The sequence below is a fragment of the Hippoglossus stenolepis genome, chromosome 11 (assembly GCF_022539355.2).
Source record: "Hippoglossus stenolepis isolate QCI-W04-F060 chromosome 11, HSTE1.2, whole genome shotgun sequence".
Lineage (NCBI taxonomy): Eukaryota > Metazoa > Chordata > Actinopteri > Pleuronectiformes > Pleuronectidae > Hippoglossus > Hippoglossus stenolepis.
In genome coordinates, this window is record NC_061493.1 from 19,679,605 (window position 1) to 19,694,733 (window position 15,129).

The following is a 15,129-nucleotide window of genomic DNA, read 5'->3' on the forward strand; positions in this document are numbered from 1 at the left end:
TCTCAAACTGGGGGTCGGGACCCACCAGGGGGTCGCAGTGTGATTTCCAGTCATCAAATAGAATTAAAAACCAATTAGAACAAGCCTTATTTTTGCATTAATTGTTATAAAATATTTTTTGTTAAATGGAATTAGGTCTAAAATAATTCTGTTTTCTTTGTCCACGCATGACCCCTGAAGTGATTATGACAAATTAGCAACAGCATCAGTTGCAGCAGGACAATTCACTGCACCGCAGGGAACATTAAGACCTGAGGGGTTAGGGTTAAAATCACTAGTTTGTACAACAGATAACTTCAAGATCGATGAGAAAACCCAGCGACTATCCAGTATCAAGGTTCTCTGAGGGGCTGCAGCTTAAATAATTCAAACTCAAACAAATCTGTAAAATGATCTTTAAGTTGTGAGCTTTTCGGTCTGGGACCTTCTTCAAGACCTGAACGACATAGTCCTGAACTAAGACTCTCCGGTGGTTCTCTCACTGACCTGTCTTTGATTTTGTTGGTGCGCTCCACTCCGTCGATGTCCATGCGGATCTTGTACTTGACGTGTGGCGGGACGCTTGTGGACCAGGGGTACATGTCCATGAAGACCAGGCCCGCCCAGAACTTATTCTCCTCCAGCAGGTACAAGGCCTGGTGGATCATCTGGGACTCGTCTGTGAAGGCCACAAACTTATCCAGAGTGATGCACTGCAATCAGAGGAGAGGAGGGAGATGCTGATAGATGCTGGTTTGCCTTCAAGATTTAGAGTGGAATTATCTGCTTGTGTTTGCTATGCATGAGTATCCTGCTGTGTTCTAAGAAACTTGTTTGGGCCAATTTAATTGTGCATGGGATTAAGTGCATGTGGCTTTTGCCCTATTTAGAAACTACTCAGAGCCTGGTAATGAACCTCAACACTTTCTTTCAGTCCAGACCACGATGTGTCTTACAACCAGAGTCAAAACCCGGTTACTGATTTTTTAAAATCTGTATTAAAACCAGTACAGAATAAAATGCCTATCCTAGCCTCAATCCTATCATTGAAGTGCAGCTTGTTGAATTTGTATTTATTGTATCTTTCATTGAAGTGATCTGGTGACGTGGGAAAATCTTAGCGGCTGCTTTCATTCTGCAGTGAGAGACAAACACACACACATATTTCTCCCCACAAACACGCTCTCCTTATCTGTGACACATGCCATGTGAAACTCACACACACACACACACACACACACACACACACACACACACACACACACACACACACACACACACACACACACACACACACACACACACACACACACACACACACACAGAAAAGTAAATGCATGCTCACATACTTACATGCAACAACACACCCATATACATTACAACCATGGATCTCACACTGTCATTATCTCCATCTCTCTCTCGCACACACACACACACACACACACACACACACACACACACACACACACACACACACACGTTTACTCTCTCTCTAAAACGTGTAATTGCCATGTGAAACTCCCACTCTGCTACACACACATACACACTGACACTGATCTCTAACAGCCCCCCCCCCCTTCAAACTCCTATGCAAACCGTGTCTAATGTTTCCATTCACGTTACTGTACAATACCCTGAGAGAGCTCAAAGAAAGACCAGAGCCCACTTCCCATTCATCTTTGCGGGACCATACATCCACGGCACAATGACGTTCACTCAGAGACGGGCCGAGGGGACAGATCCTCGCCGATACACATGTTCCAGCAGGACGCCGGTGTGAGAAACATACCCCTGACGGAGCGAGAGGACCTCATGCTAACCACAGCAGCGATCCCGAGGCCCCATGATCGCAGACAGCTATATCTAATTGGCTAAATCGCCTGGGTTTGTTTGTGGGGCTCTGAAGGGTCTCGGCGCTGAACTTGGAAACAAAGGAGAGATTGAGATGCCAGCGCTGATAGGGCTCCCTCCAAAACCGCAACCCCTGCTCGCCCCCTTGCTCCTTTACATCAGAGGAGAGAGGAGCGAGGGAGGGCGTGAAGGATGGAGAGAGCGATTTGCCCTACTTTATTTCGCAGGGGTCTGTTCCAATGTGGGGCCGTACACCAAAACCATATTGGGCTCATTGGGGGGGGGGGACTCACTTCCACCTACTCTCTACTTTATCACCGGCGCCATAATGGGAGCAGAGGAGGGGGGTGACAGAAGGCTTGTTCTCCCCACCTTTCAGCCAACTGGACGGGAGAGCGGCTCTATAGCCGTGCTAAGTGGCCTGCAATGTTTCAAAGGGGCCTGGCTGCAATCTCCTGGGAGCAGACCTGGAAGACTGATGCTCCTGTCTGGAGGAGCGAGAGCGGGTCTCACGGAAAGGCCGAAACCGCACTCCTGGGAATGTGCGAGATTCGGCAAAAATAGTGATGAGGCGAAGGAGGGGAGCAGAGAAACAGGTTTCTTACCTCTCCGTAGTTGTTGAACATGCGTATCATCTGGTCGGTGATGTTAAAAATGTTCCTCCAGTCAAAGTTGGGAATCCTCGCCTCCCGGGGCCCTTCAGGACCGTTGTACAGGAAGTTTAGGATGTCTTTGGTGGTAAAGTCCGTGTCCTCCAGGCTGGTGTCCACAAAGTGCATCACGGTCGGGTTTCTCAGGGTGTCCTGCAGTGATGGAGACAGAAGAACTGAAATTAGAAATTCTGCATAAGTGCTAAACATGCGCTGTGTATTGTATTTTAAAAACAATTCTCCAGACTTTTCTTTATTATTTCTGCTGATTTGGTGAGTTTCTTTGGAGTTGTGTTTCCATAGTCTATTTATTAGGCGTCTTTTAGCTCTATGGTTGGTCTCTGTTGGTCTCCACCACCTCCTGAGGGAAATGTCTGGCTCTTAATTAGCTAAATGCTGTGTTCACCAGTTAGTTGCTGATTATGTGTGTCAGCTTTTTTTTGTGTTGCGCAAGTTGTGCACATCTGCCTGCAACACAACAAGAGCAGTGAGAGCGAACTGAAACTGAGAAGTTGCAGCCTGCACGGCTAAATAATCTGCATGAACAGACAACATGAAACTCTGTGGTCTGTGATCATCTCTACAAGGGACCACTGTCATTACACTTTTAGAAGTTTCTGTGTTTGTCATCACATCAAATTATTTGCATTAAATTTCTTTATCCTCTCCCAGAATAAACCTTTCAGGCGATGTGACGTCTCAAGTCAAAGTTGCATCAAAATCATTAAACCTGTGACTTAAGTCTAATTCAAGAGCAACTCACAGCTCCACACTTCCACCTGGTTACTCTGCATCTTGTTCATTTTTAAACAAAGCTAGTCTTACTCAGGCCCCTTTTGAAATGTGGGTACTACAACACTTTCAAACATTGATGCTGTCACACAGTTTGTACAAAAAGTGATGACAGTTCCTCTGTTGTTTTATCTTCGCACACTGAAATACCTCTGCATGCAAAATCCACTGTATGCATGTGAACAGTGTTTGTGTGTTTGCATATCTGCAGAACGTATGTCTCGCACCCTGATCATGTTCATCTGGACGCTGCTGTGGAAGAAAGCCCAGAGCTGAGGTCCCAGCTCCTCCCAGGCCTTGGCCATGTTCTGGAGCCGCTCCAGCTCCTCGAAGGTCGTGTTGGCCTGGACACACAAGCAGAAACACACACTAAAAAAAAATAGGCACCATCTGCTGATCTATGCTGATCTGGAGCTTTCTGTTGTACGGAATTGTGTCGCACTCTGGATGAGATCTATGAAAACCATATGAGATCTGTTTTGAGTGGTGCAAAATATTCGCCGTTCCTTTCATTTCTTTTTTAATTCCCCCCTCCTCTTCTCCTCCCTCACTCCCCCCCCATCCCTCCACCCTCCTTTGCTTTGGCAGTCAGCTCATTCCTAAGAAGGGTGGGGGGTTCGAAGGCACATAAACAGATTGTGAGGGTGCAGAGAGGGAGAGAGAGAGAGAGAGAGAGAGAGAGAGAGAGAGACGGAGAGGTGAAGGGTCGGGCTGGAGGTGGTCTCTCTTACACTCTTTAATATCTTGCGGACGGCAGGGGAGTCGGGGGTGTACAGGATCTTTCCCATCAGCAGGGGCTTGACTGAATTCCACACAATTTTTGTGACAGGGTTGGACTCCAGGCTCTCCATGAGGGCGTTGCAGAACGGAGCTGTGGGCGGAAGAATAGCAATAACGGTCCATAACGAAGAGGAATGAAGACACAAAGAGGGACAAACAAAAGAGCATCGTGCAGAAGAGAACACGGACACTTTCTCACATCCTCCGCACTTTACATTCAGATGATATAAACTTAATCATCAGTAAGCACTGTGCGATAAATACGATAAATTATGAAAACTACTTTTGTGACTCTACAGCTGTGTTTCATTCTGCAAACCAATTCCAACTGGGTTTTGAATATGTGGCGTAGAAACGTCCCAACAAAGAGAAGTCATCACACACACATTGATTGTTTTACATTAGAGATTATTGTGCCATAGTAAATGAAATAATAATAATAAAATTGCAGTGATAAAACAGTAGGAAGGACAATTCCAGGATCTGCACTGAGATAAAAAAAAAAGAAAATGGTAAAACAATTACTTCATTTAGTAAATAAATCCTCTTTTTTTAAATTAAATTAGTTTAATTGACAGAAGCTTTCAACAATCATGACAACTCAGCTCCCTCTGCTGATGAAGATCATGTGACCTGATCAAAAGCTCCAACACAGCTACTTAATGGATCATATAATGAAACTGTTTATGTAAGAATTGCCTCTGAATCTCATCTTTTACACAAATGTGGATCAGAAGTCCTATAAATGCTCAGAAAAACTAAATTTGTATTCATAAAAATATATTCTGCAAAGAAATCCTTTGAAACATGTGCAGGAAGATTGTGTGATATGATTTATGGCCCCAGCTCATAAATCCATCTTGTACTGGTTTCTAAAACTCTATCGTATAATATCCTCACAGTATTCATTTATACATAAATACATTCATTTATACTAGAATTGCAGAAATCCATTAACTATGATAGTTTGTGTCTTGTGTATGATTTACTGTAATTATTCTTTATTATACAGGAGCATTTGAGTCTGTACACTTACTGGCAGACTGATCATAGACATAGTTCCGGTTCTTGGTGCCGTTGACCCCCAGGAACACCTTGTAGTTGTTGTCCTCGTACCAGTTGAAGGACAGGACCCTGGAGCCGCCCCCCTCCGGGTACCCACAGAAGAGGCCTGACACGCTGGACACGAGCTGGGTGAAGGAGGGAGGACCTCCGGCTCCGAACAGAGAGGAGACGGCCTTCAGCAGCTCCTGAGAACTCGGCCGCTCCATCAGCTGCAGGAGAGACGCAGAGGGTCGGTTCTACAGCAGCCAACTTCAGAATCGGCTTTATTCGCCATGTATGAGTACACATACTAGGAATTTGACGTAATTACACAAATAGACATGCAATTAACAGCAGACTACCAGAAACTAGCAGGATGAGCTGTGACCACTATGTACAAAATCACTTTTAGATTCTTTCATTCAAATCTGCACGAGAGTTAAGCAAAGTCATATTTCATGCAACCCCCCCCCTCCACAGGATGATTAAATGGGAAACTTTAAATAATTATAAACAAGGTTGGGATATTTATATTCTTTCACATTCATTCATTTCTCAGAATAAACCGCTACAACTAAACAATAGATGGAAAGATAAGCAAACATGTTGGACATCACATGACGAGGACGGGTGGAACTAACTAAACTAAAATAGCTTCAGTATTTCTCAGCATCATTTCCTCTCAGAAGAAACACAGAGGAGGAGGCCGCCAGTCAGACGTTAACACAGTGATCAGCTAATAACGGCATCGTCCAATAATGTGATGGAACCAGAGATGTTCAGTTCAGCTTCTGCAGCAACGACAATCCACCTGGTTTCAAAGGTCAGTGATGAAAGTGACTCATATCGTTTCTATGCCCCCCACTCACAGCTCACTATTACGTGTGAACATGCACACACACACACACACACACACACACACACACACACACACACACACACACACACACACACACCGCCCCCGCTCTTCTCTCACTCTCACTCCCTTCTCCTCCCTTTTCTCATTTATTATCACACACACTCGCTGGGCTGAGAGGAAGGAGATGTGGGTGACGGCAGCATTTGGCTCGCCTCTCTGTCACCACGGTGATACGAAGGTCCCACCTACAGGATGTGTCACCTCACAGGAATGTCCCCCTCCACCTCACCCCCTCCCCTTACTCGCTCTCACCCACAGCTAAGGTGACGATGGGATACACCCCCTCAGACATGGAGTGAACGTGCCGAGACACACAGTCCCAGTCACTTTGTCTGCTTTTGTGTGCGTGTGTGCATGTTTGTCATCTGAATGATGTAATAGTGTGACACGTTTTATTATTTTACTCTTTAAATTTGCTGCAGTTTCTTTTTTATTCTATAAATTACCGCATTCTTCTCTATATTTTGCATTTATACATTATATTATTTGTCTCTTTACTTATTTTTCTCTTCCGATTTTCTATTTTCTTCTCAAGACATTTTTTAACATGTGACATATTTGAAACCTCAGCTTCTATTCAATTCAATTCTATTTTGCCCTGTTTTGCTCTATTTCTCTTCAGGATCTATTCTGTTCTATTCTGTTCTATTCTGTTCAAGATGTATGCACACGTGCACACATACACATTGTGTTTCATAGCAAATACACCATTGTGAGGACATGCATGGACATTCTCACACATATCGTTGCTTGCACAGAGCTCATGTTAACACACATGCACATGAACACAGTCCATCTCTCAGCCTCCTCTGTGAGCGAGTCTCAAACAGGGAGCAGCGGAAGAGGTGAGTTTCCTGCAGGGCTAAAAATAACAGAGCCTCCGATCCTGCAGGACCGAGGAGAAGAGAGGAGGAGGAGGAGGAGGAGAAGAGAGGAGAGCGTGAGGGAGACGGTGGAGGAGGAGGGTTCAGGAGCAGGAGAAAAGAAAGGAGAGAAGAGAGAGGAGAGAGCAGGGCCGAGGAAAAGAGAGGAGGAGGAGAGAGGAGAGCGTGAAGGAGATGGTGGAGGAGGAGGGTTCAGGAGGAGGAGAAAAGAAAGGAGCGAAGAGAGAGGAGAGAGCAGGGCCGAGGAAAAGAGAGGAGGAGGAGAGAGGAGAGCGTGAAGGAGATGGTGGAGGAGGAGGGTTCAGGAGCAGGAGAAAAGAAAGGAGCGAAGAGAGAGGAGAGAGCAGGGCCGAGGAAAAGAGAGGAGGAGGAGAGAGGAGAGCGTGAAGGAGATGGTGGAGGAGGAGGGTTCAGGAGGAGGAGAAAAATAAAGGAGAGAGAGCAGGACCCAGGAGGAGCAGGAGGAGGAAGAGGAGAGCGTGAAGGAGATGGTGGAGTAGTAGGGTTCATGGGAGCAGGAGAAGAGAGGGGAGAGAGGAGAGAGAGGAGAAAGAGAAGAGAGAGGAGAAACAGAAGGAGAAGAAGAATGATAAGAAGGAGAAGGAGAATGAGGAGAACAAGTAGAAGTAGAAGGAGAAGGAGAAGGAGAAGAAGGAGAAGGAGAAGAAGGAGAAGGAGAAGGAGAAGGAGAAAGAGAAGGAGAAGGAGAAGAAGGAGAAGGAGAAGGAGAAAGAGAAGGAGAAGGAGAAAGAGAAGGAGAAGAAGAATGAGGAGAAGGAGCAGAGACAGGAGTGTAAGGTTATGATGGACTTTTGGACACTTACAAGTTGGACCTTCTCCGACAGCGCCTTGAGGGCCCGACCCCAAAAGTGCAGGTCGACCCCCTGGGAGCTGTGATCCAGAACCTGAGGCATCTGTGGAGACACAGTCACAAGATGCTTCAGTCATGTGATCAACTCTCACTCTGTGGTTTTAATAATCAGGATGAAAACACGAACATGAAACATTAGACACAATTTATTCTTTGTTTTTCGATATTAAAACTACTGCTGCGTCCCGTGATGAAGAGACAACGACCCAAAATAACTGGAGACTTCAAAGAAACATTTATTTAGAGAAAACCATCACATTTTCTACACACACACACACACACACACACACACACACACACACACACACACACACACACACACAATCCATTTTTCCTTAATTTATTTGTCACACAATCTGCAAATGAAATTATGAAGGCACCGAATAGCTTTAGTCAAACTCGATGTCCACCTCCAGTTGTTTGATATAGAAACACATTGTTCCCTCAAACCTTCAATGACTGTATCGTGAAAGCATGAGCAGCAGCAGCAGGTATTAGAAAACGTCGGGTCAGGGCAGAGGGCTGCGGGCTGCGGAAACCCCGAATGCCAAGACAAACACGCACATGAGATATCCTTCCTCTCGCATTCCTCGTGCCTGCATTTCAATGAAAGGAGGAAGAAGGGAGGCGGGGCGGCGCTCGGGGGGGGGGAATAGGAGGGGAGGGCGGTGAGAGGTGGACGGGAGACGGGAGCGTAACCAGGGGCGGGAAAGTTGTTGCAAGGCAAGAGGTCAGTGTGGTAATGGGCTTTAAAAACTTACTGGAGCTAATTGCAGCAATCGCCACTAAGATGCTCGTGAACGACTGAACCAAACAAACTGAGGATCTGGTTTGTTTGGTTCAGGAGACGTGGACATGTGTAATATTCCATGAAATATTACCAACATGGACATTTGCACAAGAAACTCAAGATTTACTTCATCAGCCTCTTACATGTTTGAGATCCTTCATGAAAACACAACTTCCTGCTTCGAGTTAAACTTTCTAACCTCCACGCCCCCCCCACACACACACACACACATCACATTTAAGGGACTAATATCTTAACATTAGATCTCAAATTAACTCTTATACAGTATTGTTACAGGGTAAAACTAAAAGTACTATTAAAGCGAAGTACTTTTAATTTGTTGTAGTTAAGTTAATTTACACATTTAGTGTAGTTTTTTATGCTCTAACAATATAATAAGGTTTGTATATCTTATATAATTGGATTCCAGGCACCTGCAACTTAGCAAAGGATAAAGAGCTGTAGATAGAGGATGGATGGTTGATGAATGTGTAGATGAATGGGTGGTTGATGAATGTGTGGATGGATGATTTAATTAATTAATTAATTAATCATTTAATTAAGGTTTCATGTCCGAACATTTACTCCAACTTCTAAAATATTCACAATTTCCATCTGTAAATTTGACCAAAATGAAATCCAACCCTCTCTCTGGGTTTCAGATGTACAGTTTGTACACTTGTCATGTCTTCCAGCAGGTAACCAGGCCTTCTGGCAGCTTTACACTGGCACATGTTGCTTTTGTATTTATACGAGACGCAGCATCACGTCACTCACAGTGGGCTCGCAGGCTGTGGGCGGGGCCTCGCTAAGCCCATTAGGGAACCAGGCCAAGAGGGATAACTCCCTGAGCCCATCAGCTGACCCCCCCAGGTAGAAACCAAACACACATTGAGGTATCAGCGAGGAAAATGGAGGTCGGCCAAGGAAAAAGTTTGGATACAAACATAGATATTGACGCTTCTGTTTTCTTTTAATGACTCTTTTATTTTCTTCACGCTTCTGTAAATATCGCTCAGATTCATCTTCTTCCCACTGGTCGTATATTCAATAATTACATTCAAATAAATATGAGATTAAAAGTGTTTTTCTTTCATTAAACTGTGTTCGTAGAGAAGCTGCGTCGTACAGCCGGTCCCCGTGTTTGTGTCAAACAGCCTGTGCTTTATTCCGTGCTCCAGATAAAGCCAATGACTGAGTAAACAGGTTTGGCAGAGTCACCTGCGAGCTTCAATCCGAGACTCGGCGCCACATGCTCTGCTGGCACGACTGCAGGCTCTGCAACAACATCCCATAGAAATCCAAAATGTCAGCTAGACCTGCACAAACAATTCCAGTAAAAACAACTTGTCTTCACTTCATCAGCGACGTTGCTGATTTAAATGTGCAGCTGCTCAGGCGCCAGTGCCAACAGTATTAACACAGTGGCTGCACTGTGTAAATACACAGGTTTTAGTACTTAGAAGATACACCTGGTGATATCTTGTATTATGTTTTTTAATAACAATGAATTAATCATAATAGAAAGTTTTGCCTTTGTATTCAAACTTACATTTTGTGCCACAAAGCTCTATTTTCGATTAGAAACTGTTAAAAACTCATCTGTGTGCAGTTCATGTTCATGAATTCTGACTCAAAATGAACTATTTCAAATGTAAAACTCTATATTTCTGTGGTATTTTCTTGTTTATGAGATTGTTGACGATAAGAAATATAGAAGAGTCGGGAAGAGGGACCTCAGTTTGTCAACAAGCTCCGCCTTCCAGAGGATTTCACAGTGGAAACCAGGACGTGAATGAAAAACACCCATTTGCAAAACATTTCTTACTTTCAGTGACAATAACAAGAAATCTTCTCCTAACATGTTTCTGATGATCAGGACTTGGAGAAACAGATGAAAACAACAGCAGGAAGCACCGAGGATCACTGGATACGATGCATTTGAGAACAAAACAGTAGGTCTACCCGTTTGAAGATCTTGAAGAAGTCCAGGTTGGCGTAGAGGATGTCCTCGATCTTCTGCAGCTGCTGCTGGCTCAGGGCACACATGGCGTTGCGGATCACGTGGAGTCCCATGCGACTGGGGAAGATGAAGAAGTGCTCCAGCAACGCCTGGCTGCAAGCAATGTCCTTCAGCTGCAGGTCGGGGACGCCAGAGGCAAACTAGAGGCCGTGGAAGAAAGAGAAGGTTTTACTGCTTTGGCCGAAGAACATTTTATACTGTTTCCCAACATGTAGCTGCACCACAATCACAGCTAAGGTGACTTAATATCACTTTATTCTGCAATTGCACCTGCTCCAGTCGCAGCTCTGCATTGACCAGCTGGTGGATGATGGAGTTCGAGAGGTCGGCGTCTCGCAGCAGAAAGGCCGTGAGAACCTCGTCGTCCTTCAGAATGTCTTCTACCTTGAGCCCACGGCCTGGATGGAAAATCAGAAAAACAGAGACAGTGAGAGAGACACAGAACCACTGAAGACAATATTGACCTGAGCAGCACTGGACCACTCAGAGGAAATGATTCACAGCCAGACAGACAAGGCAGGGATTGGACTGTTTCGGGTGAAAGACCAGTGAGCGAGAGGAAGAGCGGGTTCAGACACGTGTCCCTGCCAATGGTATGAAGTTCATTTCAACTGGAGTTATATAAAAAATACATCTTTAAGTGTGCCTACAGTCCTGTACATATCAAGAACTATATAACAGAATATATATGTGACATTAATCAGAATAGGAGAAAGTGGAATAGGACGTTTTTGGAGGAGCCGTCACTGAGGAAACTTAAATAGTTTGATATCCAACATCTCAAATAGAGGCAGACAGAGAATTTAGGAAACGAAAGAGAGAAAACGCTTTGACGGCACAGAAAGAGGATGTTAGGACAACAGGATGAGGACAAACAGTTTTACTCACTAGAGACGTGCTACGTCCTGTTTCTTCTATTTTTCCTTTACCTGACACCACCGATGGGTTTTTCCGTAACGTGTCCATGAAGTTTGAGAACGATGACATTTCTCTCCACAGTCGTCCGAGCTGCTGGACCTCGTCCTCGTTGAGCAGAAGCTCCTGGACGTCGACATAGAACCGAGCCAGTCTGGAAAAAAGACGCCGAGTTAATGTCTAATGTATAAACTCTTGTAGATGAGGTGGAATGAGGTTTTGCAAAATGTGAAAAGCTCTCTTTTTTGTTTTATTTGACTTTATTTATTAGGGGATCAATAACACTTATCTTATCTTATCTCAATTTTATTGTCAGGATTTGGGTTTTAAATTCACCTTTCTATTTTGATTTATTTATTTCCAATCAAGTTATGATCTTATACTATTATTTGTTATTATTGTACTTGTGCTCTACTGTGTGATCTTCAAATTGCTTTTCATTGTTTCCTATTGTTTGTCGTCAAGTTTTCATTTTGTAAAGCACTTTATGAAGTATGTTTTATGAAAGGAGCTGTATGAATAAAGTTTCTCATTATTATAGTTTATAGCAAATGACAATTCACTTTTCAAGCAATTCCAGTTTTACATTCTTTCTGCTACAGTGGAGGTTTGAGGCTGTGACTCTTCTTACACTGAGTTGTTGTAGTTGGAGACGACTCCCGGAGACTCTCCCCTGGTTGGGTATCTGAAGCAGGGGTTGTTGGCGTTGCAGAAGATGCCCTGCATCCAGGGCAGGATCCCTGTCGAGGGCATCGCCTTGTTGGGGAAGTGACCTGAAAAAGCAGAGAACGTGTCGGAGGGCACGTGAGGGCCTGTGACTTTAGACCAGTGTTTCCACAGGGTCAACATGTGCTGCTGTTTCAATGAGAAGTTATACTGATACTGTGTCATTCTTACATTCATGTTGCTGGTACAGTGGATTCGCTTTCCTCAGCCACACCAGACCGATGAATAACAACACCGGCCAGCAGATCTCCACCAGGAAGCGAGTCTGGACAGAAACAGGTGAAGTGTAAGTCACAGTGAAAGTACCAGAAAAATACAAACACCTGAACGATATATAAAAGATATAATCCTATAAACTGACACTTAATATATTCAGTTAACTCTCAGACTTTATCCAAGAGACTTTGAGTTTTAGGGCTGATGCTTTTATCGATATCAGGGAGTGGAAAATTTCTGATACCAATATATCGGCCAATGTATTTATATATTTTTTAGATGGCAGTTATTCCTCGGATGTATTTATATAAAATAAAAGTTTTTGTATTGGTGTATATCTGCAAATACAAACGCTGATAGACAGAAGTCTGAGAAACAGTTCCGGCTCCTGTAGGAAGCTGCAGTTTGTGTTGTGCATGATGCTGAACAGTGGTATGGACGTTGTGTCCAGCTCACACAAAGCTCCGTACCTTCTGTCTCTTGCGGAGAGTCCAGTTTTTCCACAACAACAGGCGGATCTGAGAGCTCGTCTTCATCGCTCCGCAGCTCAGCCCCTGGAAGGGGTCATCAGCCTGTGACAAACCTACACACACACACACAATAAAATATATCAGTCATGTCTTGGAGTAGAGTTGAATTTGAGTTTTTCATAATTTCATAAAAGCATTTTCAAATACGTAAAAATAATTTTACTGTAAACCGTGCATTGTTAACTTTTGTGTTTGTTGTGCATCTTCAAAAAGACTTGATATCTGCTTGTGCTAACACACAATGGTGCTCAAACATCTACATCCTTCTGCAAAAGCGTGATAATTAAGATTATTCTCATTATCTGTTTAAAAACAAATATCTTTACAGCAGGAAACACAGACTCTTGGCCTCGACTCTTTCTTGGATTTTGGGTGTTCCTTAACTCAAATTTGACTGTGCCTCATGCAGAATACCTTAGATTAGTTTGTGGTGGTTTTGTCCATAATCATGGACTTTTTGTAAATCATAGAGCCTCTGCTTTAGTGCCCCTGAGCAAAACACTGCCAGCTTAAGATGACATTTCTCTACAGAAAAATACAAGTTGGTATAATGTTTTTAAAACTAACGAAATGTTTAGTTGAATGTGAGTTTTAAGTATAAACAAGACTCAGTAAACCTGATTGGTAAAAAAAAGCAATTTGTTTCTCCTCATGCCGACTTGTTCCACAATCGTTTTGGAGTTACTGAAAAAACCTGAAATGCCAATCACGTCCACAGGCTGTGTGCAGATGGCCTCGGAAAATGTCGGACACGAGGTGTAATTTGTTCAGAGTGACGTGTCCACTGGATCTGTGCAGACCGTCGGAGCGAGGGACGAATAAATACTTGTCAGGAAAAACAAGAGACGGCAGCGGGAGAGCAGAGGAGATTATTATGTGTCCGACTTCTTTGAAATCTTCTCATGACTCAAACTGCCATGAGGTAATTACACATGACAGGACCTCTGTGAGCAAGATTGATAGAAATGTGAAGAAATGTAGGAATTAAGTCACTGGATTAACAGATAAATTCAAAGAAATTCAAAATGCTCCACCAGGATTGGATGCAGGTAATTTTAAAAGCTAAATTAGCACGCGTCAGCTCTAACGGCACAATTACAACAACAGAAATCACAACAGCAAATCCGGATTCTTACCTTTTACAGAGCGAGACTAAAGTTGCACGACATCGAGGCAAAGAGGTTCACAAACAAGCTGAAGTGACAGAAAACAATAAGCGAGGAAGAGGAGCTGCGTACGTCTCCTATAGCTGCTCCCTCACTCCCTCACTCCCCCTCTCTCTCTCTCCTCCGCCTGCAGGTCAGCAGCACTCCTAATCTGATTGCTCTAATCTCCCAGCTCAACATGGGCAGGCGGAGAAAAAGACAACAGTCATCCATTTGGAGGTAAACGTAGAAAGGGATGTGCGGTGGAGTGGATGCGATGAAAAGGGGAGGGGAGGTGGGGATGGAGGGGTTTCACAGGTTTGATCCCCTCCACAGTGTTTGTCCACGGGGCCAAGATTCACCTGCAGAGTCATTGGAAGCCCTCGGCCAAACACTGACACTGAGCCAATCGGAGTTTTGACCCAGACTCAAAGTGACGGAGAGGGCGAAGGGGGTGGGGGGGGTGGTGGGGTCGCAGGGGTCTGATGGAGTCGCGGCTCCGAGCAGCTCGACAAGGTGGAGCAGGTGACACGGGTCGTTAGGTCGGGAGAATGCAGGAGCCCTGACGGAGGCAGAGGGAGAGCGCTGGAAAACTGAGGGGAGTTCACAGCTCGACTCTCAGACACAGAGACCTGGAGGCTCGAGTGGCTGCTTCACTCCCTCAGCCGACAAATACAAGAGTAACACACTGGAAGTAAAACAAGGTCACAGGACAATCTGTTACTTAAATGTCTCATATAAAAATGTTGGCTCATTTGACTCATTGAATATTGGAACTGAAAACATTGGTTGATCAGTTAATGGGCAAAAATCTCCCGGGAAATACTCAGACAACCGATTAATCGTTGGAGTCGTTTTTTAAGCATTCGCAGTTTCCTGAATCTCATACGTGACTTTTTTTGGTTGTTGCTTTTGTCGTTTCTTAATAACTTCCAAGGATATTCCCAGAAAGAGACAAACACATTACTGACAAATGCAACGTGAGTTTTAAATTAACTTACATATCATCTGCCC

General features: G+C 44.2%; 1 protein-coding gene across 2 annotated transcripts in view; it reads right to left on the bottom strand.

Moving 5' to 3' along the window:
* LOC118118246 (retinal-specific phospholipid-transporting ATPase ABCA4) overlaps positions 1-14,260 on the bottom strand; it is a 34,069-nt gene extending 19,809 nt beyond the window's left edge. For both annotated transcript variants that reach the window (XM_035171270.2, XM_035171269.2), the window contains exons 1-13: positions 14,107-14,260; positions 12,911-13,023; positions 12,396-12,489; positions 12,130-12,271; positions 11,513-11,652; positions 10,854-10,981; positions 10,526-10,723; positions 7,724-7,813; positions 5,089-5,326; positions 4,004-4,143; positions 3,500-3,616; positions 2,436-2,633; positions 487-692 (exon numbers count right to left, since the gene is read on the bottom strand). In XM_035171270.2, coding sequence (XP_035027161.2) covers positions 487-692; positions 2,436-2,633; positions 3,500-3,616; positions 4,004-4,143; positions 5,089-5,326; positions 7,724-7,813; positions 10,526-10,723; positions 10,854-10,981; positions 11,513-11,652; positions 12,130-12,271; positions 12,396-12,489; positions 12,911-12,976 — 1,757 coding nt within the window. In that variant the 5' untranslated portion in view covers positions 12,977-13,023; positions 14,107-14,260. The remainder of the gene's footprint in view (positions 1-486; positions 693-2,435; positions 2,634-3,499; positions 3,617-4,003; positions 4,144-5,088; positions 5,327-7,723; positions 7,814-10,525; positions 10,724-10,853; positions 10,982-11,512; positions 11,653-12,129; positions 12,272-12,395; positions 12,490-12,910; positions 13,024-14,106) is intronic.
* Positions 14,261-15,129: the final 869 nt, after the last annotated feature.